The 27,682-nt window shown below is 44.0% G+C and overlaps 1 protein-coding gene and 1 non-coding gene across 2 annotated transcripts in view; both read left to right on the top strand.

Moving 5' to 3' along the window:
• Window positions 1–536: 536 nt before the first annotated feature.
• Window positions 537–27,682, top strand: part of ARG2 (arginase 2) — a 34,618-nt gene continuing 7,472 nt past the window's right edge. Inside the window, exons 1-4 of the mRNA XM_055538404.1 lie at window positions 537–710; window positions 1,631–1,703; window positions 23,822–23,999; window positions 26,391–26,550. Coding sequence (XP_055394379.1) covers window positions 600–710; window positions 1,631–1,703; window positions 23,822–23,999; window positions 26,391–26,550 — 522 coding nt within the window. The 5' untranslated portion in view covers window positions 537–599. The remainder of the gene's footprint in view (window positions 711–1,630; window positions 1,704–23,821; window positions 24,000–26,390; window positions 26,551–27,682) is intronic.
• LOC129622158 (U6 spliceosomal RNA) lies at window positions 18,438–18,546 on the top strand. The gene has a single exon (XR_008699836.1). It is a non-coding gene; the product is annotated as a U6 spliceosomal RNA (small nuclear RNA).

Below are 27,682 nucleotides of genomic sequence, written 5' to 3' on the forward strand. Positions count from 1 at the left end.
GGACCTTGAGCTCTGAGATGAAACGGAGCCGATGGACAGCAGCTTGGTGTTGGCCAGGCACTCACGTGGAGTTGGACCAAGTCCAGCCCCAGCCAACTCTTCCGTAGAACTGGCATCTGCCAGGCGTTCATTTGTGCGAAGAGTCAGGATCCTCGAGCCTACGTACGTGTTGGTTCGTTCGCGTGTTCCGCTGAGTTCGCGAATTTTGGGGGGCGGGGTGGGGGGCGGCGGCCGCTTCCCGCCAAGGGAAACACCTCTCCGGGACTTCCTTCTTATTGGCCAGGCCCCCGATCTTGGCCCTGTGGCGTCAGCGGCAGGGGCATGTCCTTGGCCCGAGAGCCCGGACCGGAGCCAAGTGACCTCAGCGAGAGCAGGGGCAAGGAGCAACAACGGGCGGGGCCTGCAGGAAGGTGTGCCGAGGGCTGGCTGGGGGCGAGGCGGCGGGGCCCTGGGCGGGGCCGGGAGGCGGTGACGTCATGGGGTGGGGGCGGGGCGGCGCGCGCCGCTAGGCTTTAAGCGCTGCCGGCCCCGGCGCTCACCTCAGGCGGCGATCCGCACGCAGCAGACCTTTGCGTCTGCTACTTCCTGCGCTGCCCATCATGTCCCTGAGGAGCCACCTCTCGCGTCTCCTCCGGACGCAAGTGCACTCCGTCCGGAAGAAGTCTGTCCACTCCGTGGCTGTCATTGGAGCCCCATTCTCCCAGGGACAGGTGAGGACTGGGACATAGCACTTTGGGGCAGGGTTCCCCTTCCCTCAATCCCCACCCCCCACCCCTCACTCGAGCCCCGGAGAAAATCGGGACCGGTAGAAATAAGGAGGAGGCGAGAAGAGGATGGGGAGAAGCGGAGAGGGGGATGAGGTGGTGGATTCCCGCGATTGGTCACCGGGAGAGCACGTGGGATTTTTTTTCCCCCGGTAGAAGATGGGAAAGGAGGGAGGGGATGGATGGAGGGCACCCTGTTTGCGAGGCGGATCGGGGCTAGCGGCCTGGTGGGTTTCTTCGGCCTCCCCTCCGAGGAGCGAGAAAGGGGTGGATTCCCCTCGGGGTGATGGAGGAGAGGAGAGACGGGAGAGGATTTCACAGAGGGGCTGGAGGAGGAGAAACCGAGGAGAATCCCCGGTGGAAAATCGAGGGCGGAGAGACTAAAGAGAGCGACCGAGGATTTAAGCCTCCAGGGTCTATTCTCAGAAAGAGCGTTCACTGGAAAGGAAGTCGGCGCTTGTCTCTCCAGCGGCGGGAAGACTGAAGAGGCTGTTTTGTCCTCTCTTCAATGAAAGAAACCTGCAGTCTTGGAGAGCTCACTGATGGAGAAGCCAGGGCTCAGCCCAGGCCAGCGACGCACACACCCGACAGCCAGATTCTGACTTGGCTCAGCCTCAGTCGACACCGAGTGGCTTGGGAGGTTGATTTGAATCCAGTGGTTGTTGTCCCTCTCCTCCTTCCCTCCAAGTGTTTGAAATGACCAGAACTCAGATTAAAAGAAAGGAAGGGTTGATGTTGTCACAGGTTTCCAGAGGGATCTGCTGGAAACTAAGAATACCATTGCAGACTTCTGTTTTTTTTTGTGAACTAAAATGGTCTTATTTTCAGTCATCTTCCCTCACATCTAGCTCTAATTTAACTTACAGAAAAGAAAAGGAGTGGAATATGGTCCTGCTGCTATAAGAGAAGCTGGCTTGATGAAAAGGCTCTCGGATCTGGGTGAGTGGCTGGATTTTAGAAGTCTGAAGGTTGTTAATAGGCCAGTTCAGAGTCTTATTCTCTTATATCCTGGAACTGCATGGTGCGCTTGGAAAGCGCTTCCCATCCTCCCTTGGATTTCACCTGCAGCTTAAGATCTATGGAGGAGTCTTAAGATCTATGAAGGCAAAGTCTTCTTGCAATAAAGAGCAAGGAAGTGGAGTGAGGCAGGACCTGGAGCAAGTGCTGGTGACTGCAAAGTGGTGCCGAGGATGCTGGCTCCTGCTCCCACTGGACAGTCAACCTTTCCTCGAAATTCTAGTTCTCCTAACTCAGTCAGAGGTCCTTCTGATTCATCAGTCTAACCAGTTTCCTGTCTTCAAGTCATTTGTTTCCTCCTTAGTTTTAAGAACTTGCTATGACTGTAAGCAGAGACTTGGATCTGTGTTCTCCAAACTTCCCTGATTATGAAAATAACTTGGTTTACTTGTCAGAAATAGAGATTCCTTGGCTTCACTGAGGACAAATCTAATTTTCTGGCTCTGAAGTGGGACCCAGGCATGTGCATTTTCACAGACAACCCAAATAATCAGAAGTAATATTGCTGTCTTGTAATCAGGATAGTGTTCTAAACATACAGAACCAGAAGTAAATCCCACCCACAGATATATGCCATTTGTCTAGTAATGAAAGAGCTTTTTAGTAACAGGGCACCAAATTCCAATACCCTTCTGGTAGGAAGTTTCATATATCGAACTCAGATGTTTCTAGCTGCTATTTAAGGCCATTTCCTCTGTTATATTAGGACCATTCACATATCTCTTCTGGAGCTATAAAGTGCAAAAGGCATGGCAGTAGGGAACTATAGGTCCTGGAGACAGTAATACAGAGGCTAGGTGGACTCTCCCCTCCCCATGCTTGCTTAGAAATCCCCTAAGCATGCTAATCCCCTCCCCACGCTTGCTTAGAAATCTCTGCTGATCATTGAGTCCATTCCAGGGGTAGGTCATCTCCCTCTAAAACAGGATTAATGAACTCTCCGAAATCACCTTGAATTGTGAGGGGCCCTTCGTACACCACTGGCTACATATGGATGTGGTGTTTTGGTTTGAATACTGAAAACTTTTCTGTTAAATAATAAAGAACCCTACTGAAGAAGGAACTATAATTGATCACTTTAATAACTTTCCAAGTTTACCACCAAAGATGAGAGAAGATTTACTCTTCATGTGTCAACAAGTTACCTGATGGGATGAGATCGTCCCCCTCTTCCTGCTTATAAATGAAGGTGTGTGTACTTAGTCGATCAGTCATGTCTGACTTTTTGCGACCCCATGGACTATAGCCCACCAGGCTCCTCTGTCCATGGGCATTCTCCAGGAAAGAATAATGGAGCAGGTTGTCATGCCCTCCTCCAGGGGATCTTCCCACCTCAGGGATTGAACCCAGGTCTCCCACATTGCAGGTGGATTTTTTACCATCTGATCCACCAGGGAACCCCATAAATGAGGATACTGTCTCTTTGAATCAGCTGTATATTCTTTCTTTTTAAAAATGTCTTTTACACTAAGGAAAGCAATTTCTGCTAATCGCTATTTTTTAATACTGGGTAAACCTGCAGCCCATCTGATAAACTGAGCCTAGCTTTGCTAAAATTGTCTGCTCATTCTATTCTGCCTTAAGAGACTCCTGACTGGAATCAATTGTAGCTTCTTACAGGGGAAGTTAGTAAAATCCAGCTGCTGCTGCTGAATGAGGGGGAGGGGAACGTTTATAGCAGCTTCTCTTGCTCTTGCTTTGTGGACCTTCAAATACCAGAGCCTGGTATTTTTCCACTCCAACCTGGGGAAGCCACTCTCCCTAAAAATTCCACTCACTCAAAAACTTCTTGTGTAAATTTCCAACCTAAAGTGATGATTAAGCTTCAGTTTATTTGGTCTCCCCTTTAATTTTTTCAGATATTTTTAGTTTTACACTTTATGTCCTTACCCTGTAGCTGATTGGCAGCCCGCTATTACAGTCTGAAATAGGATCTCATTGCATATTAATAAGATCGTGGCACTCAGCAGATTTCCAGCATGTGGTTTTGGCTACTCTCCAAGAAGATGCTGGAGAAAAGTACCAAGAGAAGTTTTAAATGGCAGTATTCTGAAACAGTACCAAATAAGCAGCATGAGTCAAATTTCAAGGGAGAGAAGACCCGTGGAAAGGTAGCTCACAAATCCCTTTGTTCCTTGCCTTCTGCTCTGATGTCACAGGCTGCTGGTGTTGCCATGGCATCAGTTAAACTTCCTGTTCCCTGAATGAATGTATTTGTATTTGATTTTTGTCTGTGTTTGTTTGTTCCTTTCCCTGGGCTTAGTTAGGCCATTCAGTGGTTCCTCTCTTGGGTGACCACTTTAGTATATAAAGAGAGCCTGAGAGAAACGAAGAAGTAATTTCTCTGGCAAGGCTTAGGTGCAGGTCCATTGCTCCTGATTCTAGTTAGCGCTTACGGTCATGGTAATTTGCACTCTTTCCTCCAGAAGGGGAATGAATGTTCTGTGGGTTAAGATAGTTATAAACTGAGGCTAACAGTTTGAGGTGTCTGTTATTGTAATTATGGTAATTTGACCCATCTGTGGTAAGGAGTGATGGCAGCCACTGAAACGACAGCCTAAATGAACCGTGTTCCCGAGATCAGCTAAGGGTTCTGGAGTTCAGGAAGCCATTGTTCCCCTCAACTAGGCAAGGGACATTTATGCTTTTGTCCCATTTGGTGCTCCATTGGAGAGCAGGGCAGGAATCTCTGGTTGAGACCTAAGCATCTGGTTTGCTTCAGCAAGAACCAATAGAGAGCCAGAGATAGTTTAAACATAGAGATATCAGAGCTGTTTGTTTGGGACAGATTGCTATTTGAGTGCAGGGGTCTGTGTGTGGTAGAGAATGTTTCAATGTTTGGTAGAGAATGGTAGCCATCACACATTTAGTTGTATGATAGTGATGCTTCAGCCTGGCTCCCATCCCACCATTGTACTGAAACTCAGGGGAGTAAGCTTAATGGTTTGTCAGCCTCTTTTTTGCTGGACCTCTCTACTATATACCACTTTATTCCTGAAATATCCTGTAAGCCAAGACACTGCTGTCTCCTGAGCCTTCTCCCCATTGCCTGGTCCTTCCTGGACTCCTTTGTGGGATCCTCCTCTTCTTCCCAACTCTCAAGTGCTCATGTCCCCAGTGTTCCTCCAGCTTTCTTCTGAGTAGCTTCATCTCACTGTCACAGATGTCTCAAACTCAACAGGATAGAAACAAAATTCATTACCTCCCTCCCCAGTTTGGTCCTTGGTAGGGGAGCTAAGATCCCACATGCTTTGTGCCCCCCCCCAAAAAAACATAAAAACAATATTGTAGCAAACTGAATAAAGACTTGTAAAAAGGTCCACATAAAAATAAAAAGATCGTGCATACCACTGTGAAGATTGACAGTCCCACATGCTGCACCTAAGACCCAGTGGAGCAAAACACATACTTTTTTTTTTTTTAAAGAGAATATTCAAAAAAAGATCCTTTATAATTTGACCCTCAACTACCTCTTCAGACTTCTCTCCATCCACATTCCACTTCATTTTTGTTGTAACTAGGGTTGTGGGCACTTGACCTCGGCTCTACCAATAGAAACACCCATCCTAAACCTTGTCTTGATATTCTGGATGGAGCAGTAAAGACTTCATTCCGTGAGGGGCCGTGGTGGCGGCAGTTCCAGCAGTAGCTTCTGTCCGTGGGGTCAGCCATGCCAACTGCAGCGCTTCCTCCCTGCTAGGAGTGGAGTGGAGGGCTGCAGTAGTGTCTTCACTGGGCAAACCTGCATTGGAAAGGCAGAGTCTTAACCACTGGACCACCAGGGAAGTCCCAAGCGTAAAACTTGAAAACATCATCAAGTTCTAGGCATGCCTGACTGTGGTAAACAGACCTACCTTAGTGTGTTAACTATGACTTATTGGTAATTTTACGTTCGGTGTTCTGTATCTTAAGCATGGTGGAGGTTATAGGAGTACATATATTTGCCAAAACTCATTGCACTTCAAATGTCAATGAATATAAAGTATGCATCAAAGCTGTTTAAACATTTCTAGGTTTATTCTTTTTTTCTTTTCATACTGTACATGGGGTTCTCAAGGCAAGAATACTGAAGTGGTTTGCCATTCTCTTCTCCAGTGGAGAGCCAACTCATTGGAAAAGACCCTGATGCTGGGAAAGATTGAGGACAGGAGGAGGAGGGGTCGACAGAGGATGAGCTGATTGGATGGCATCACTGACTCAATAGATACGAGTTTGAGCAAACTCCAGGAGATAGTGAAGGACAGGGAAGTCTGGCATGCTGCAGCCTACACAGTCACAAAGAGTTGGACATGACTTAGTGATTGAACAATAGGTTTATTTTTAGGATCAGCTTTTAGTCACTAAAGACTATAACAAGTTCACTAATTTGCATTGTGACTGTCTGCAGGTGTTAGTCACTTAGTCGTGTCCAACTCTTTGTGACCCCATGGACCGTAGCCCGCAAGGCTTCTCTATTGATGGAATTCTCCAGGCAAGAATACTGGAGTGGGTAGCCATTCCCTTCTCCAGGGGATCTTCCTGACCCAGAGAAAGAACCCTGGTCTCCGACATTGCAGGCAGATTCTTTACCATCTGAGCCACCAGGGAAGCCCACAATTTCATTAATTTGTATATTCAAAAAATTTGAGCACTACAGGGGAACTAAAAAGCCTCTTGATGAAAGTGAAAGAGGAGAGTGAAAAAGTTGGCTTAAAGTTCAACATTCAGAAAACTAAGATCATGGCATCCAGTCCCATCACTTCATGGGAAATAGATGGGGAAACAGTGGAAACAGTGTCAGATTTTATTTTTTGGGCTCCAAAATCACTGCAGATGGTGACTGCAGCCATGAAATTAAAAGACGCTTACGCCTTGGAAGGAAAGTTGTGACCAACCTAGATAGCATATTGAAAAGCAGAGATATTACTTTGCCAACAAAGGTCTGTCTAGTCAAGGCTATGGTTTTTCCAGTGGTCTTGTATGGATGTGGGAGTTGGACTGTGAAGAAAGCTGAGTGCTGAAGAATTGATGCTTTTGAACTGTGGTGTTGGAGAAGACTCTTGAGAGTCCCTTGGACTGCAAGGAGATCCAACCAGTCCATTCTAAAGGAGATCAGTCCTGGGTGTTCTTTGGAAGGACTGATGGTAAAGCTGAAACTCCAATACTTTGGCCACCTCTTGCTAAGAGCTGACTCATTGGAAAAGACCCTGATGCTGGAAGGCATTGGGGGCAGGAGGAGAAGGGGACGACAGAGGATGAGATGGCTGGATGGCATCACCGACTCGATGGACATGAGTTTGTGTGAACTCTGGGAGTTGGTGATTGACAGGGAGGCCTGGCGTGCTGCAATTAATGGGGTCGCAAAGAGTCGACATGACTGAGCAACTGAACTGAACTGACTGAAGCTTTAGGTACTGGAAATACAATAGTGAACAAAACAGAAATACCTGTTATCATGGAACTCTCATTCTAATGAGGGGTGGTTGGAAGCTGATATAATTAAAACATACAGTATGTCAGATGTAATGACATAAAGAAAGAAATGAATGTAAGGGTTGGGGGATGGGGTAAGCATTGCAGATGTAGGTAGGAGGCTTCACTGAGACGGGGTCCTGTGAGCAGATCATTGGGAGATAAGGAAAGGAACCATGTGCATATCTGAAAGAAAAGCATTTTAGGAAAAAGGTAAGTGCAGTAAGTGAAGTGTAAAGACCCTGAGATAGAAACTGCCTGGAATGTTGAGGGAACAAAAAGCTACTCCTAAGGTGGTGTTGGAGAAGACTCTTGAGAGTCCCTTGGACTGCAAGGAGATCCAACCAGTCCATTCTGAAGGAGATCAGCCCTGGGATTTCTTTGGAAGGAATGATGCTAAAGCTGAAACTCCAGTACTTTGGCCACCTCATGCGAAGAGTTGACTCACTGGAAAAGACTCTGATGCTGGGAGGGATTGGGGGCAGGAGGAGAAGGGGATGACAGAGGATGAGATGGCTGGATGGCATCACTGACTCGATGGACGTGAGCCTGAGTGAACTCTGGGAGTTGGTGATGGACAGGGAGGCCTGGCGTGCTGTGATTCATGGGGTCGCAAAGGGTCTGACACGACTGAGCGACTGAACTGAACTGAACTGAAGGTCCTTCTAGTGGTTGTCTTGTGGAAAGGGGAGGGCCTTTCTACACTCTCATCTCCAGTTTTTCAAGAAAAGCCAGAAATCTGGGTTCTTATAGATTTAAGAAAAACATGATATCATAAAATGGAATATTGAGTCACAAAAATGAATGAATTGCCAGTTCATGCTGCAAAATGGATAAACTCTGACAGCATGATGCTGAGTGAAAGAAGGAAGAAGACCACATATCATATAAATCCATTTATATGAAATGTCCAGAGCAGGCAAATCTATATAGAAAATGATTAGTGGTTCCCAGCGACTCAGGAGAGAGAGAATGGGGAGTGACTGCTAGTGGGTCCTGGTTTCTTTTTGGAGTGTGTTAAACATTTCTGGAATTAGTAATTTGCTAATTAATGCCTTGGCAAAAGTACACATCATTGATGAGCTTGAATATAGGCAAATCTATTATAGGCATTACTGGGTGGGATTTGGCAAATTTTAATATAACTGTATCTTTCCTGCTTAGAAAAAGGCAGCACAGAATTTAACTTACATCTTGTATTTCAAAGTTGTTTGATAGCTAACCTTTATTATGTTCTAGGCACTGTGATAGGCTTTTGCTCTTATGGCATCCTTACTCTTAAGAGCAAATTATGACATTAGGATGGCTAGCATCAAAAATAAACAACAGTTGTTGGTGAGGATGTGGAGCTATTGGAACCCTTGTGCACTGTTGGTGGGAATATAAAATCATTCAGGTACTGTGGAAAACAGTATGGCATTTTCTCAAAGTTAAAAATAGTTAATACATGATCTACAAATTCTACTCTGGGCACACATTCAACGGAATTGAAAAACAGGGTTTCGAAGAGATGTTCATATACCCATATTCATAGCAGCATGCTTCATAATAACAGCCAAACGGTGGAAGCAACCAAGCGTCCCTTAATGGACAAATGGATAAACAAAATGTGGTACAAACATACAACAGAAAATTAGCCTTAGAAAGGAAATTGACATATGCTATAACATGTTGAACCTTGAGCATTATGTTAAGTGATATAAGCCAGTTGCAAAAAGACATACTGTATGATTCCATTTATGAGGTACCTGGAGTAGTCAGATTCATAGGGGCGAAGTAGAATGGTGGTTCAGGGACTGGAAGAAGAGGGAATGGAAAGAGATGGTTTAATGGGTACAGAATCTCAGGTTTACAAGAAAGAGTTCTGGAGATGGATGGTGGTGATCATTACCTAGCAATGTGAATGTACTTAATACCCCTTAAAAGTGATTAAGATGGTTATTTTTATGTGTATTTTACCATAATTTAAATTTATGTGTATTTTACCACAATTTAAAATTTGAAAATGTATTATAATATTCTAAGAACATGGAAGTTCACTTGAGGTTGTAACTTCTTAGGGACATAATAATGCTGTATGCTTGAAATTTTTTCAACTTGTTATTTAGCACACTGTTCTATAAATAAAAACTGAGAATGGAAAAAAAAAGTATGGCCTGAAGGTCATACAGTCAGCAGTAGAAGTAGTTGAGAGCTTCACAACTTGCCATATACCACCTAGCCCCTCAGTTGGGGCAGTCAGCTGCTTTCTTGGTTCATCATGGCTGAATAAGCTGAGTGGCCCCATCATAAAGGTATGGTCTCCAGCGTCTTCTGAAATTCCTGTATTTCTCATGATGACTATTTCAAACCTACCCACAATTCTCCTATTTTTCCAACTCAAGTATGAACTCCCTTAACTTCTAGCTCTTCTCCCCATCATCCCCCCAATTAGTTGTATCTACAAAGATGTTATGACAGTCTCCTTAGAGGATGAGGTATCCAGTCCTTCCTGAATAGACAGGTACAATTGCACGTGATGAAAGTCCCAGATAACAGTGCTTGAAGAAAAACAGTTCACTCTCCAGAAAATAGAGTATAGAGAGAAGTCAGAGCTGGTTTGGAGGCCCAGTTCTTTGACATTCAGACCTAGATTCTTATCTTGCTGTATCACCAGCAAGGCCTCTTAAGGTCCCTTAAGGCTGTGGCCTCGTTTCTGGTGGCAGGATGAGAGAATGAACCAAGAAGGGCAGAGGGAGAGCCTACACTTTCCCTTAAGGGAAGTTCCCAGGATGTTGCTGGAGGATGCCGCTGCTTGTCCTCTTGGCCCCAGCATGTTGCATGGCCACAGCCAGCTGGAAAGGAAGATGCTGAATTTAGTCCATTCTAGGGGGTCACGTCTCAGCTATTAATAAAATTCTTTCTGGAGGAAGGGAAGAGCAGATACTGGACAAGTGATTCTTGGCCATGCCATCTCCCTGTGGTCTAGAGCCTGTCCCTTTCTACTTCCTGAGTGCCCTTGTTCCAGCACTTAGCCCTTCTTTCCCTTGTTTCTCAGCACCTGTCTACTAACCTGTCCCTTCAATAATTCAGTGCAAATCTTACCCACCTCCCACCCCTGTCTGCCAAATGTAGCCTTCCAGCCCTTGTCCGGTATTTTGCTTCTCTTCAGAGCCACTGTCTTAGCTTCCCCACTGCCTTTTTACACATCTCCTTGCTATAACCGGGTGTCCTGGGCCATCACTGCAATGAAACTGATTTTGCTAAGGTCTCTGACCTCCTACTTTCTAATACGGTAGATTCTTCAACATTCACATTTGACACTATTAACCATGCCATCCTTATTGAAGCTGACACCACCCTCTTCTGCTTTTAATTCTTCGGGTTTCTTTGCAATATTCTCCGCCACCTACATGTTGGTATTCATCAGGGTTTTTGCCCTTGATCCTCTTGCTGTATGCTGCCTTGGTTGGCAGTTTGTCCATTTCCATGGCCTTCCTGGTACTGGTACATTGATGCCTCCAGAGCTTTATCTCCAATACTTAAAATTCCCTTTCCTTCCAGCTCCAAACTTATATGCCAGCTGGCTTCCATGTATCTTAACTTTTTTATTATGGAAGTGTTCAAACATAAGAAAAGTAGAGATGGTAACATAATGAATTTGATGTCTATCACCTAGTACCGATTATCCATACCTGGCAATGTTTCTCATCCCACCTCCATACCTTTTGAAGCAAATAACAGACATCATATTTTTTCATCTGCAAATATTTCATTGTATTTCTTCAAAATTCAAGAAAGCTTTAAAATTAACTACAATATTTACTGCATCTAAAAGAAGTTAGTATCAAATACAGAGTATCAGGGAAATATAATTTAAAAGAATTTCTCAACTGAGAACCTGTCCACAGAGAAGGAAAACAGTTTATTTTTGAATAAGCATTGAATCAGGCAATCTGCTGAAAAATTACAAAGATAAAGAAGTCTTACTCTTTTCTATAGCCAAGCAGGTGCAAGTACAATCCATGTTTTCAAGATTAATAACTAGTCCTCCAGTTAGAAGGCTTTGATAGTTGACCTTATGTCACAGGGCTTCCCATGTGGCACTATTGGTAAAGAACCCACCTGCCAATGCAGGAGACAGAAGAGACTCAGTTTCGATCCCTGGGTCAGGAAGATCCTCTGGACGAGGGCATGGCAACCCATTCCAGTATTCTTGCCTGGAGAATTCCATAGACAGAGGAGCCTGGTGGGCTCCAATCCATGGGATTGCAAAGAGTTAGACATGACTGAATCGACTTAGCATGCACACAGTTATATCACATGTTCAGTTCAGTACAGTTGCTCAGTCGTGTCCAACTGTTTGTGACCCCACGAACTGCAGCACGCCAAGCCTCCCTGTCCATCGCCAACTCCCGGAGTTTACCCAAACTCATGTCCATTGAGTCGGTGATGCCATCCAACCATTTCATCCTCTGCCATCCCCTTCTTCTCCTGCCCTCAATCTTTCCCAGCATCAGGGTCTTTTCCAATGAGTCAGCTCCTCACATCAGGTGGCCAAAGTATTGGAGTTTCAGCTTCAACATCAGTCCTTCCAGTGAATACCCAGGACTGATCTCCTTGCAGTCTAAGGGACTCTCAAGAGTCTTCTCAACACCACAGTTCAAAAGCATCAATTCTTCTGTGCTCAGCTTTCTGTATAGTTCACTTCTCATATCCATAAATGACTACTGGAAAAAATATCATATGTAGTTCATCCTAACTTTATCATGGAACTTGGAGGGACTACTTTAGTTGACTGGCTTTATCTGGAGGGGAAACAAACATCTCACATCTTAACGTAGGAGGTAGTTTTTTGGCTAACTGAAGCAAGGAGCCCACCATCCATGCCCTTAGAACTGGGAGGTTGAGACCCTGGATGTTTGCATTTCAAAAAGTGGTTTCCAGCTCCCTGAGGAAACATTCCTAGGTTATGAGGCCTATTTAGTTGTAAAGATTACTTGCATGTGAAAAGGACAGAGAAAGAAATTCTGAAACACAGGGAGGGGAAAAGTCTACCCTTGTTTTCAACAGGGATAATTAAGTCTATTTTCAATTTGTATCTGTCTTTGCACAGTTAAGATTCACAGTGCCCAACTGATTTACACTTGTGGTTGATCTGTAGAGGAAACTAGGTCTTTCGTCTGTAGAATCTCTCAGCTTGGATTTTACAGATGGCATCCTTGTAGCATTCTGTGACATGTTCTTTGTCCTCTGTATTTCCTGTCAACTGGTTACTGAATCTAGATTCTTGGTCAAATTCAGGTCCAGCTTTTTGGTTTTTTTCCTAGCAGTTCTGCTTCTTGTGCTCAGTCACATTTGACTCTTTGTGGGGCCATGGACTGTAACCCACCAGACTCCTCTGCCCGTGGAATTTCCCAGGCAAGAATACTGGAGTGGGTAGCCATTTCCTTATCCAGGGTATCTTCCCAACCCAGGGATCAAACCCAGGTCTCCTGCATTGCAGGCAGATTCTTTACCATCTGAGCCACCAGGTGACATGTTTTCATTCAAGTGATGTCATCAGTCACTGAATACTCGTTGAGCCTTTAACTTGTTGAATTGAGCCATTAACCCACTCCTGTGTATGAGCAACAGGATAGTCTCTAACACCCCAATGTCAGTGCATCCAAAACTGAACTTACCATCATCTCTACCCCCTTTCCCTGTGCTTTCTTATCTCTGGTGGTAGCAGAGCCAGAAAGCTGGAGGGCAAATCCTTTCCCCCTCCATAGCCCTTTTAAGTATTGCTGGAATCTTGTTAGTTCTCTCCCACCGCCTTGTCTTTATAGCCCCTCTGGCAGTGGCTCTTCTGCAGGCCAGGCAGTTTTCCAGAGGCCACCGGATCACCAGATCTACAGTGCAGATTTGATCTGTCACCTCCTGACTTGAACCTTAGTAGCTCCTACTGCATATAGAACCTGAACCCTACCTCTTCCCGCTTCATCTCTCTGCAGTCATCCCTGATGGTCCCTGGGCATTGCTGTGTAGGGCTGAAGGCATTATGTGCCTTTTCTGCTTGGCAAGCCTTTCTCCTTTTATTCCTGACTAAAACCTTCAAGATTCAGATACCGACTCTTCTGAGATGCCCTCTTGGCTCATCCTGGGTCTGAGTCAACACCTTCTCGTGACTCTTCCCATCACACCCTGTGTATGACGGCATCATCACAATTAGCAGCGGTCTGTGCTTTCCCCACCTGTCTTCTGACCAGGCTGTGAGCGCCCTGAAGGCTGCAGCCAGGCGCACAGTCAGCACACAGTCAGCTTTTGTTGAAGGAAGAAATGGGGCAAAGCATTCTAGCTGTCTTCTGGAACTTCATTCTCGTCGTGACCCATGGCATTTTCCTGGATCACAACTTCCTTTCTCTCCAAATGGTTTGCTCCTCAGAAGCCCCCTGGTTTCCCAGATTTTATCTTTCTGGCTCCCTCCTCAATCCCAAGAAACCAGAATTACAAAATAGGAAAAGAAGTAGAAAATACCTTCCAGTGTGACTGAGAATTGAGTCACAGTGGGGTGTGGCATTGTGGTTAGGGCTTTTGGAGAATCAGTTTCCCAAATGAAATTGGCCGTGCCTTTCAATTCTTTTGTAGGGAAGGTAGAAATTTTGAACTGTGTGTGAGAGCTGGACTCCTTAGGAGCCATTGTGATGAGAAATCAATGGGCCTATGTGTATTTGCTACTTCTCACCGAAAACCCTTGTTCTTCTCAAAAGGACATAGTCATATTACAAACAAGTTTTGGGAAGTCTTAAATTACACCATCTGTTGTGAGAAAAGGGTAGGGTGGAGAGAAAAACCACAAAGATGCCTCATCTCGTTGAACTAATATCATGTGACCCTTAGTGTGTGTAGGCTTTTCCTTGTTCAGATCAGATCAGATCAGATCAGTCGCTCAGTCGTGTCCGACTCTTTGTGACCCCATGAATCGCAGCACACCAGGCCTCCCTCTCCATCACCAACTCCCAGAGTTCACTCAGACTCACGTCCATCAAGTCAGTGATGCCATCCAGCCATCTCATCCTCTGTCATCCCCTTCTCCTCCTGCCCCCAATCCCTCCCAGCATCAGTCTTTTCCAATGAGTCAACTCTTTGCATGAGGTGGCCAAAGTACTGGAGTTTCAGCTTTAGCATCATTCCTTCCAAAGAAATCCCAGGGCTGATCTCCTTCAGAATGGACTGGTTGGATCTCCTTGCAGTCCAAGGGACTCGCAAGAGTCTTCTCCAACACCACAGTTCAAAAGCATCAATTCTTCGGCGCTCAGCCTTCTTCAGAGTCCAACTCTCACATCCATACATGACCATTGGAAAAACCATAGCCTTGACTAGACGAACCTTTGTTGGCAAAGTAATGTCTTTGCTTTTGAATATACTATCTAGGTTGGTCATAACTTTCCTTCCAAGGAGTAAGCATCTTTTAATTTCATGGCTGCAGTCACCATCTGTAGTGATTTTGGAGCCCAGAAAAATAAAGTCTGACACTGTTTCCACTGTTTCCCCATCTATTTCCCATGAAGTGGTGGGACCGGATGCCATGATCTTCGTTTTCTGAATGTTGAGCTTTAAGCCAACTTTTTCACTCTCCACTTTCACTTTCATCAAGAGGCTTTTTAGTTCCTCTTCACCTTCTGCCATAAGGGTGGTGTCATCTGCATATCTGAGGTTATTGATACTTCTCCCGGCAATCTTGATTCCAGCTTGTGTGTTCCTTGTTACCTTATTTTAACTAACAACTGTGTGAGGGTAGGCACACTTAGAGACTGAACTTGGTTGGAGATCTTGACTCTTCTGGGCAGTCACAGCCAGAGGACAGCGATTCTTTCCTTTGCATCTGTTGTGACCACATGAGCCACCCTGGCCACCTGGTCTCCATGCACTGTGCTTTTGAATAGTGTGGAATGTGATCGGTCTGGTTTGTTGAGGTTCCTTGGGAAACTCACTGGGGTGCTAGCCCCGGTCTGGGGCAGGGAGCTACACATCTGGACTGGTTCACTGGCAGAGCCTTAGTAGTCACCCGCCCTTTCAGTCCTTCCTGGAACAAGGTGAAGTATCAAGAATTTAAAAAAGAAAAAAGATCACATATTCTGAAGAGCACTATTTTAGCCCCAGGGATAGTCGCTATCTCTTTCTGTGGTTTGATAGTGAAGTAGCCTGAGGTCTTGTCAGCATGTTAACAACAGATCTTTTTCTCAAAGAAGCTTAACAGTCTTGTTTGGAATGAGGGAAAGTGGTTATGTTGCAGTGACTTGTGAAGCCAGAGGAACCCTCCTCTTCTCCCTGCCCCTGCCTGTGTTGGAATCAGGCTGCCATCTGTCCACTGAAGATCTGAAGATCTGCCTGAGAAAGCTGAGCTGGCTGGCTCACCATGGTCTAGAAGTGCCTGGAGGGTTGACATGAGTTGGGTACAGAGGGGCACACATTACTAAGCCTATTCTCAGCAGGCGATGCCCTGTTCTCCTTCGGCAAGAAGTTCAGGTGTAGCTGGAAAGCCAATTAGCAGGAAACAATATAAATATGAATATAATATAATATAATATAAATATAAATGGTGTTGCAAGTCATCTCTTGTTACATGTCTTGAGCCAAACTTTCGAGCTTGTTTTGTGTTGGGGTTTTTTTTACACCAGGATCACAGTCACGCACAGGCATCTAGTAACACCACATCTATATCAGCTGATCTTGAGGTTAAGTCCGGTATGTGTTAGATGGACATGTCTGGAGTGACCAGCCTGGGTGCTGGGATTAACCTTCCATCCTCGAGCCCCCTGTGCCACTCTCCCTGGCCTTCCTCAGCTGTGGTCTTAGAGTAGCATTGTAACTGTTTTCAATAAGTTGGTCTTCCAGGTACAACTTTGAGGTTCTAAGAATTAGCAGGTGCAGTCCTTTTAAAATACCAGGAATTCCCTTTCTGTGGGATGAAATCTGCCATGTACAATATATGAATCTGTAACTTTAAGAGCCACCAGTGTTCTCCTGGCGCCAAATGAGAACTCAGAGTCTTCGTTTTTCTGCACGTTTCACTGACTCATTATTCCTGACAAATCATAAGCACTCATCCTGTTCAAGGACAGTTCAAAAGACTGTACACTAATGGACTTCCCAGGTGGCTCATCTGCCTGACAAGCAGGAGACATGGGTTCAATCCCTGGGTCGGGAAGATCCCCTGAAGACGAAATGGCAGTCCATTCCAGTATTCTTGCCTGGGAAATCCTGGACAGAGGAGCCTGGCGGGTTATAGCCCATGGGGTCGCTAAGAGTTGGACACGATTTAGCGACTAAACAACGGCACAACAATAGACTCTTAGCTTTACTCCAAGTCTAATATTCTGCCAATAGGCTCCCTGTGGCTTGCTATACTCACCCACGTGTCAGCCCACTTGACCCATCTCTCTTGACTTGCTGGAGGCCTTGGGAGCAGCTAAAGCTACCTGTAAGTACAAGTAGAGCAGCAGAGAGAACAGGGTGCCCTTCTGCTGTAGAAATGCCTGCTCACTCATGATATTCTTATCTGATCTCTAACCAAAGGAGGATTCAGGCATGCTCTGAACTTTAGGTGCCATTTACCTTTGCGGAATTTCTTCTGCAGTATGTGGATGATGATACCAACAGAGGAAGTACTGAGGATTAGCAGCTCTCCGTAAAGCATCTAGCCAGCACTACATGGTAGGCAGAGAGAGACAAGTTCTGCTCCTTTCCCTTGTTTCCTGTCACTGGCTTCTTTCAGGGATTCACTGGTGATGAGGGCCCTGAAATAGAAGTGCTGTTCGCAGACATTGCTAAGGTCAGATAGGGCTCTTTTCATTTCTTCCGGTTGCATCATTCTGTGGATGCACTTGTGTTCTCGTTCCACTCCGATGGAACCTGAGAGGTTTATCAAGGCCAAAGGTAACATCCAGGCCTAAAAGATCAGAGTATAGTAGGCAGTGTATTTTTATTTCCAGCACTGGGGAGAGAAGCAATGAGGCGGTGCCAGTATATATAGGGCTTGACTTTTTTCCCCACTGCAAATGAAAAATGAGAGCCCTTTCCAGTTAGTTCCAGATCTATTTGATATGAGAGCTTCCTTGGAAGTTTCAGGTTTATTTCATCTTACAGTACCTTCTAAAAGAGGAAAGAGCAGCAATGGAATATTGTTTCTCTTCCAACTTAGACTTGCAGATGAGTTGACCTGAAGGACAAAAGATTTGAGAAGAGAGAGCTCCCTCCAGCATGGTAGCTATTCCATGTTATAATATGTGCAGTTTTCACTATTATTCCAAGATTCATTAAAATTGGTGAGACCATTTCTTGTTTTTTGAACCAGAAAATTTTCCATTAGCACTCAAAGTAATTGCTTTAACTTTACTCAGTTCATCCTGCTCTTAACAAAAAAATTAACCTCCCATCAACCTCTCTACACCTCAAAAACAGCCTATGGGTCATAATTTATGTTCCCTATAACCTAATATTGCTTAGCTCCAAAATGCAGACATCTCATTCTTATTAAATTGTTCAACTGTTTCCAAACAAAGCATACATTTCTTCTTTCAGGTCCTCATTTTCTTTAGAAACCAATCTTAAGCTCTGTCCACCAGTCCTTTGGGTGTTACAATGCTACTGGTGCAGCAGGCATTACAGGAGAAAGCTGCCTCAGTCTGCATCAGGATGGCATGGTTCCCTCACTGATTCAGCTCCGTAATGAACTAGAACAGTTAAGATCGGCAACATAAGCTTTCATATTTTGAGTTCTTAATCACTTAAAGATTATGGCAGTGGAATTATCCAGTCTCATCCTCTTCTGGATGTGAAAACCTAGTTTGCTAGCCAGTGCCATCTATGCAGGAATGATGTGCCACTTCTAGGCCGGGGCCTTTAAAAGCAGAGGTGTGCCTTCTTAGTGCCTTCTCCCTCTCCACCTGCCTTGAACCTGGGGAGACTTAACCTTAGCCGTACAAGATGACAAGCTCCTAAGTGTGGCAGACCCACGAGCCAGAAGGAGTCTGGTTTCTGAATCATATAGAGGAAAGCTGCTTGCTGACCTAGAATATCGAACCTGGATACTTAAATGAACAAGAAACCAATCTAACATGTATATGTATGGCTGAGTCCCTTCATTGTACACCTGAAACTATCACAACATTGTTAATCGACTATACCCCAATACTAAATGTTTTTGGTGTTAAAAAATATATATAAAAAAAGAATATTATGGTGCTTGCTTCAGCAGCACATATACTAAAACACTGAAACAATTCAGAGAAGATTAGCACAGTCCGTATGCAAGGATGATATGCAAATTTGTGAAGTGTTTGGCCACCTGATGCGAAGAGCTGACTCATTTGAAAAGACCCTGATGCTGGGAAAGATTGAGAGCAGGAGGAGAAGGGGATGACAGAGGATGAGATGGTTGGATGGCATCACCGACTCAATGGACATGAGTTTGGGTGGACTCCAGGAGTTGGTGATGGACAGGGAGGCCTGGCGTGCTGCAGTCCATGGGGTCGCAAAGAGTCGGACATGACTGAGCGACTGAACTGAACTGAAAAAACAAAGAATACCATGAATTTTGTTTAGGCATAAAGGTCTACAAGGACAGACTAGTCAAACTTGGGAAATGGGATAAGGGACTTTCACCATTCGACACTTCCTTGACAATTTTACAAAAATTTCTGTTGTCAATTAGGAAGGAAAACAACAATAGAGTAACAAAATTTTCTGGTACAAAATTCACTTATTGTATAAGCCCTTCGTTGTCTACCCGATCCTCCCTGAATTTCCTTTCGCTTCTTTAGCATTCACTGTTCCTAGTCCTTACTTGGACTTTATTGTGGAAATCCAGGAGCAGAGCTGGGAGTCATACAGGGTGGGCCACTCAGGCAGGGCCCTCAAGGTATTAATCCCTTCAAGGGGTCTGGTCCTCAGCTTTGTGGATCTAGGAACAGAAGTCTTAAAGTGTGCAGCAGAGTTTATCAGACTTTCACACCCAGAGACTGATGCTAACCATGATGTATAAACCCAAATGCCCATCTGTACGTAATTACAGTGAGCAATGGTCCTTCTGACATCCACTGTCAGAAGAGGAAGTCCTCTTGCTGGTATGAGGGCTGCTGGGAAACTGAGTAAGCAGAAGGCTGTTTGGCAAGCAAGGAATCGGAACCCACCATCCAGGCTGTGAATTAATCTGGTGATTCACTCCACAGTTTACTGACCAAAATCCTTTTATGAAATTCAGTCTCTCTGCCATAGAGAGTGTTGCTTTTAAGACTGCCACATTCTCTTAAGGTTCCTTTTAGGCTTTCTGAAGCTTTATTCTGATAAGTAAACAATAGTGAGCCTAGTTAGTACTGTTTCTGTCGCACTTATCGAAGCCTACATCCTATATTCCATGATTGGACTTGAGCGTTCCTCAAGTTCTGTCACTTAACCGCGAGGCTGATCACTTTAGTTCTCATTTATTTCTTATTGGTTATGGGAGGATTAAATGAGTTAGTCTTCAAAAATTAGCATTATCTACTTAGATTATAAACCCTTTCTAATTATACACCTAACATAAAACACCTAGGAAGAGCCTAAATGCTTGATGTGGTTTAAGGAGATGCTGAGAAAAACATGGATAGGGAAGTTAAAGGGGCTTCCCAGGTTGTGCTAGTGATAAAGAACCAGTCTGCAAATGCAGGAGACTTGAGAGACATGGGTTCGATCCCTTCATTAAGAAGATCTCTTGGAGAAGGGCATGGCAACCCACTCCAATATTCTTGCCTGGAGAATTCCATGAACAGAGGAGCCTGGCGGACTACAGTCCATAGGGTTGCAAAGAGTCAGACATGACTGAAGTGACTTAGCACTGGAGCACTGGAGGGAAGTTAAAACATCCAAGTATAGGCATTGCCATCGAATCTGTCCAGCACAAGACTGTCTTGCAACAGTGGCAAGACCTAATATTAACTTGAAAGTTAATGCTTCATTTCTCTTAAATCCAAAGTGTCCTTCCGTATTTTGAGATTCAATAAAGTACATAGTGACCTTCAGTTCAGTTCAGTCACTCAGTCGTGTTCAACTCTTTGTGACCCCATGGACTGCTGCACTCCAGACTTCCCTGTCCATCACCAACTCCCAGAGCTTGCTCAAACTCATGTCCATTGAGTCAGTGATGCCATCCAAACATCTCATCTGCTGTTGTCCCCTTCTCCTCCTGCCTTCAGTCTTTCCCTGCATCAAGGTCTTTTCCACTGAGTCAGTTCTTCACATCAGGTGGCCAGAGTATTAGAGCTTCAGCTTCAGCATCGGTCCTTCCAATGAATATTCAGGACTGATTTCCTTTAGGATTGACAGGTTTGATCTTACAGTCCAAGGGACTCTCAAGAGTCTTCTCCAACACCAGTTCAAAAGCATCAATTCTTTGGTGCTCAGCTTTCTTTATAGTCCAACTCTTCACATCCATACATGACTACTGGAAAAACCATAGCCTCGACTACATGGACCTTTGTTGGCAAAGTCATGTCTCTGCTTTTTAATATGCTGTCTAGGTTGGTCATAGATTTTCTTCCAAGGAGCAAGTGTCTTTTAATTTCATGGCTGCAGTCAACCATCTGCAGTGATTTTGGAGCCCAAGAAAATAAAGTCTGTCATTGCTTCCACTGTTTCCCCATCTATTTGTCATGAAGTGATGGGACCAGATGCCATGTTCTTTGTCTTTTGAATGTTGAGCTTTAAGCCAGCTTTTTCACTCTCCTCTTTCACTTTCATCAAGAAGCTCTTTAGTTCCTCTTTGCTTTCTGCCATAAGGGTGGTGTCATCTGTGTATCTGGGGTTATTGATATTTCTCCCAGAAATCTTGATTCCAGCTTGTGCTTCATCCAGCCTGGGATTTCGCATGATGTACTCTGCATGTAAATTAAATAAGCAGGGTGACAATATACAGCCTTGACATACTCCTTTCCTAATTTGGAACCAGTCCGTTGTTCCATATCCAGTTCTAACTGTTGCTTCTTGACCTGCATACATATTTCTCAGGAGGCAGGTCAAGGTGGTCTGGTATTCCCATCTCTTGAAGAATTTCCCTCAGCTTGTGATCCACACAGTCAAAGACTTTGGCGTAGTCAATAAAGACATAGATTTTTTTCTGGAATTCTCTTGCTTTTTCAATGATCCAATGGATGTTGGCAATATGATCTCTGGTTCCCCTGCCTTTTCTAAATCCACCTTGAACATCTGGAAGTTCTCAGTTCACATACTGTTGAAGCCTGCCTTGGAGACTTTTGAGCATTACTTTGCTAGCATATGAAATGAGTGCAATTGTGGGGTAGTTTGAACATTCTTTGGCATTGCCTTTCTTTGAGATTGGAATGAAAACTGAACTTTTCCAGTCCTGTGGCCACTGCCGAGTTTTCCAAATTTGCTGGCATATTGAATGCAGCACTTTCACAGCATCATCTTTTAGGATTTGAAATAACTCAACTGGAATTCCATCACCTCCACTAGCTTTGTTTGTAGTGATGCTTCCTAAGACCCACTTGACTTCTCATTCCAGGATGTCTGGCTCTAGGTGAGTGATCACACCATCGTGGTTATCTGGGTCATCAAGATCTTTTTTGTATAGTTCTTCTGTGTATTCTTGCTACCTCTTCTTAATAATGACCCTACTCATGTCTTTTTTCTGTTTAAAAGACTTTTAAGAAAATTTTTTATAGTTGTTTTACTTGGTTATTTTTTTCTCTTGGTTCCCAATATCTTTGGTCTGTTTTCATATTCTACTTCTAGAACCTTTCCTTTTTATTTAGTCATTGAGATCTTCTCTGGTTTTGGATCTCTCATATGTTATTTTTTAAAAAGCAATGGTACACAAAGAAGATACACACAGAAGTCTACCTGCATATGCATCTTACCTTTAATTGAGAATAGGACAAGGCAGTCTGTTTTGCTTCCAGTATCCTTACTAGTGGTGACCCCTTGGTTGGGCTTACGTTCCAGGCCATTGTTGGCCTTATGTTCCAGACCATGGCTTCTCAAGTTTCTACATTCTCTCAGAAGTTTGGCTTTGGATTGAGTTTGGGTTTAAGAGGTAAAGCTCAAAACTGTACAACATTCAAGACTGGTCTGTGCTGGTCTTAATCCAGATCTTTAACACAAATCTCTGCAGACACTAAGATGTCTATCTATCACGTGACCTACCCCTTGCCCCTCCCCTCATCATACTTGGATCCCAGATGGAGAAGGAGGCCCTTAAGAATACAATCTGTTCTAACATTCTGTTATTCAGATATCCTGACAGTGTTAGATTATTTAGTCCTCACCCTAAATGTAACTGATTTATTGATATAAGTGGTTAAGATTGAAAGACTGGTACTTACACTAAAGATTAACATGTAGTTAATAAAGGTTAAGGCAGAGTGACTAATGTCACTGTGGGAATACTGTGAACCCTGCCTGGGTGGGAAAATATTACAGCTTACTGTCCGAATGTACCAGTAGCTCATTTTGTTTGTTTTAAAGAGAAGTCTGTGCCTTTACTGGCCAAACAGGTACTCAAGGCGGATGAAGCAGGAGGAATGGGTGGCTCCATGCTTCCTGGGCTTGTAGGTGATGGAGAACTCGCCCAGGTAGTGTCCAGTAATCTTGGACTTGATTTCTACCCGGGTGAAGGTCTTGCAGTTGTAGCCACCCACCATCTGAGCGGGATGACTTCAGTACCTATGGCTTCTCTTTGGGTCAAGCCCCAAGATGGTCCTGCCCAGGAGCTTCTACCGCGGCCGTGGGGTGCCGTGCAGCTGTGTCACTGCATCAGCATGTCCAGCGGCTGGTGGTTGCTCATCCCTGTGGGTGAACTTGTGGAAGGTCCACTGCTGCCTGCTCCCCTTCTGCTGTCTTGTTGGCTCCTCAGAGAGGGCTATTTAGTTCTTAAAGTGTTGGAATCAAGAGGGACTCTTTGAGGTCTCAACTGCATAGTCTAGAATACACACTTTGGGGCAGAGGGCCTGAATTGGGATCCTGATTCTGACACCTGGAAACTGTGTGACCTTGGGGCCTTGCATCAGTTCCTCACCTATAGAATGGCATACTGTAGTTGCCTAACAGGATTGTGAGTCTTAAGAATTTCTGTTGAGCAGTTGCAACACTGTTTGGGATCTTATAAGTAATAATTATAAAAGCCTCCTGAACATGAGAGATATTTAGGTACTCAGATTGGCCTTTTATTTTTTAAAAGTTGATATTATGAAAATTCCTATATTTGTTTTTTTTGTCCTAAATTAATGCTACTTGATTTTCTGTAAATCCTTGCAGTTCCTCTAGGTATTTTACTTTCACTCTGTAACTTGAGGCTATCTGAGCTCTAATTGAGACCAGTTTTGTGATGGGTTGGTTAAGTGAGTGAACATTTCTGGGTTTTACTTTCTAAAATTCAGATTTATCTGCAAAATGATATTCCTAAAAGGATCTACCCCACAGGATTGCTGGGAGGATGGAGAGAACCCTGCCACTGTCGTGTGAGGTTTTAGTTACCCGATGTGTACTCTATTAAAACTGTTATTTGTGGCCCCAGGCCAGTAAAAGGGGGAATAACATGATTACTCTTGTCATCCCTCATTCATTTCTAGGCTGCCACCTTAAAGACTTTGGAGATTTGAATTTTACTCCAGTTCCCAAAGATGATCTCTATAACAACTTGATAGTGAATCCTCGCTCAGTGGGCCTGGCCAACCAGGAACTAGCGGAGGTGGTTAGCCGAGCTGTGTCAGGTGGCTACAGCTGTGTCACGGTGGGAGGAGACCACAGGTAAGAGGGAGCCAGGGTGGTGGAGGGGCTGGACCGCATGGCTCATTTAGAGTAAAATACTCTAGAATTTCTAGGGCATCATGTACATAGCATTTTCATGTCTAAGATCAGGAACCACTTGAGGCATGCACAGTTTCCTTTGTAAGACGTGTCACATAGTATGAGGACAAGTTCAGAGTTAGACTAAGTAAAGTTTTTAGACAGTATGTTTCATGCTTACTTCTTGGAAAACTTTCTTAAAAACTTCTAATGACTTTTCATTTTGGTTATTTAGGAGAATTGGAGGGATTCATCAATAGGCTGAATTTATTTTAAGCATTTCTGCTAATAGGTTTTAGAAATGCCCCACTTAGCATGGGAACACTTTCTCTACCTCCACAGTATAGACCCTAGGTGGCTTACCCCACTGATCCTCCCTCCCAGTGAATCAGCATGCACTTTACTGAGCACTGTTCTGATGAGTTGTCAAGCAGTGCCAAGGAGTATTGGAAGCTTGTGATCTATTAGAATTAAATGAAATAAATACACATGGAACGAGGCAAAAATACTGAATTCTACATCTCAGAAGGAAGAGATCAGTCTGGGCTGGACTAGTCAGATTTCACGGGGGAGTATGATTTGAGCTAAGTAATGAAGATTTTTTTGGTAGAAAGAAAAATGGCATTGAAATACTAGGAATATCAAGCATTTAATACATAGTCTCAGTTAATCCTCAAAACCGTGCCATGAGGCAGATATTATTTTATCTAATTCACTGCTGGGTACAATGAGGGACAGAGGCTGAATAACATCTAGAGCCAGGAAGTAGTAGAGCTTGGATTCAAGTCCATTGTGACCACTGTGGGCAATAATCTTTTGAGATCAAATCTAGCAACTTCCCTGAGTTACTCAGCTTTTCAGATCAATTAACAGAACTGGAAAGACAGGTAGATTCCTCATTAAGAATAAGATTTTAGGTAGAGTAAGGAAGTCAGTCCCACATTCTCTACTGAAATTGATTAAATAACTCAAGGGTAGGTCTCTTGCTCTGAGCTGTGCTCTCTGAGCTCTGAGAGCTCATCTGTTGTCTCTTTCATATATTTATTGTCTCTTTTCTGGCTGGCTTACTATTTAGGGACCACTTATTACTGCAATTATAATCTTTGGTTTTTCTTTTGTTTGTATCAAGATTGCAGTCCTCTCATTGCTAAAACCTAGGTTGTCTGGAAGATTCTAGAAAGGAAGGGGTGTGTGTATAATCTGAACAGCTGAATATTTGAATTTGAATATTTTGAATACTTGAATTTGAATATTTTAAAGAAAGAGGCATTTTTCAGTCACTCAGCTCCCTTTAACAGTGTAACATACACTACTGCTTTGATCAACAAACCGACTAACATTATTATCCTTATCTTATAGAAAGGGAAATAGCAGTCTAGAGAAGTTAGATGACTTGTCCTATTTCACACAGTTCTTCCTAGAAAGACCCCCAGTATTCTGAATTGATCCAGTGCTTTTAGCACCATACCATGCTCTTTCTTGAAAAGGTCCTACATGGAACACAGGGCTTAAAATGCTACCTCAGGGTATACTGACCAAAAGGATGACTGGCTAGTTCCTAAGATGCTTAAGCTGCATTTCCCATCATCTGGAGGACAAGTTCTTTGGTTCCTGGGAAGCTTGGGCAGCTTTCCAAACACAATTTCATCAGCTGTACTCCTTCAGTTCAGACAGGATAGTTGGCTAATGTAAGCAGAGACCAAGGACAAGCAAAGCAAAAACCAGAAACACCTAATGGTACTTGAATGTCATGCTAATAGAACATGCAAGTAAACTTCTGTTTTATTCAGTGATCTAATGAGGTCTTTAATTGGGTTGCCCTGTTAATGTCTTTAAAAATGTTGACTTCTTGTTTTAGAAGTATCACATAATCTTTCTAAAAAGTGGTAATACAAATTTTTAACCTTAAAAAGTTAATATAACTGATTCTCTGTAAGTAATTTTTCCTGGTCTCTCAAGAGATATTAAGTAGTACTAGTGAGTTGTTACATACTGATCACCTCTTTAACAGGATTTCATTTGTTGAACAAAAATTTTGGGTCCTTTTCTGGGCCAAGACTAATGGATCCAATTAAAGGAATTTAGGGGCAGCAATGAACCTGGTACACCACAAGAATAACCAGTTGTCAGCTTTGAATCTTTACAGCCTTCCATTTCTCCCTGTCTTTCATTCAGGATTTGTCTTTGGGAATGACAGTCCCAGGGACCCTGTTCTTATCCAAATCCAGACTCAATCTAGAGCCTGACTTCACCCTGAGGACAAAGTGTGAGCTGTGCTGGCTGAGGATATTTGTTATTAATGATGTTTGCCAAGCAGGGGGCCTTTAAGATTATTTTATTTATTCTTTGCAGCCTGGCAATTGGTACCATCAGTGGCCACGCCCGACACTGCCCAGACCTTGGTGTGATCTGGGTTGATGCCCATGCTGACATCAATACACCCCTCACTACTTCATCTGGAAATCTACATGGACAGCCAGTTTCATTTCTCCTCAGAGAACTACAGGACAAGGTCTGTGGGCTGAAATGAAGAGAATGTAGAGCAGGTTGCAAGGGTTATCCTGGGGCTCTGAGAATCTAGTTCAGTAAGATTTCTGTGAAGGATAGATTTATGGTGATGGTAGTAATGTTCCCCACTTCTTCATTTGTTCACCAAACTTATTTCAGACCAGATAGTCCAGATGCTGGGGGCATAAGGAGGACTAGCACACGGGCCCTGCTTCTAGAGTGGCTCATAATCTCATCTCATAATCATAATCTCATCTCATAATAAGGGAATGTGGTAGTGGGCAGTGCCCTCTAGTGATATGGATATACCTACAGCCTGAAGAATTCTTGGTAAGAAGCTCCTGGGCCTCACTCTTGGACCCACCAGTCTAGAAGACAAATAAAACCATGATTACCTCAGTAATGTTTTCCCAGGCTCTTCAGAAGACTTGGGAGCTCATGCTACGCATGGACTAGAATCTGTGTATCCCTCCCCTCAGTAAGGGACCAAGTTAAACTAGGACAGTAAAAAGGTTATTCACTAGGCAGAATTCACATTTTGACTCTTGGGGACTTGAAACATAACCTGGTTCCCATCTCAAGAACCAATCTGTAAATAATTCAATAGTGTGCAAAGAGGTGGAAAAGATCTAGTCAGCAGTATTCTTGCTATTTAGGTAAGTTAATGAGAAACCAAGGCCACCTTCAGTTCAGGTCAGTTGCTCAGCTGTGTCCAACTCTTTGCAACCTCATGGACTGAGGCATGCCAGGGTTCCCTGTCCATCACCGTACTCCTGAAGCTTGCTCAAACTCATGTTCGTTGAGTCGGTGATGCCATCCAACCATCTCATCTGCTGTTGTCTCTTCTCCTACCTTTAATCTCTCCCAGCATCAGGGTCTTTTCCAATGAGTCAGCTCTTCACATCAGGTGGCCAAAGTATTACAGCCTCAACTTCAGCGTCAGTCCTTCCAATGAATATTTAGGACTGATTTCCTTTAGGATTGACAGGTTTGATCTCCTTGCAGTCCAAGGGACTCTCGAGAGTCTTCTCCAACACCACAGTTCAAAAGCATCAATTCTTCGGCGCTCAGCTTTCTGTATAGTCCAACTCTCACATCCATACATGACTACTGCCAGAACCATAGCTTTGACTAGA

This window comes from Bubalus kerabau, chromosome 10, assembly GCF_029407905.1.
Source record: "Bubalus kerabau isolate K-KA32 ecotype Philippines breed swamp buffalo chromosome 10, PCC_UOA_SB_1v2, whole genome shotgun sequence".
Taxonomy (NCBI): domain Eukaryota; kingdom Metazoa; phylum Chordata; class Mammalia; order Artiodactyla; family Bovidae; genus Bubalus; species Bubalus kerabau.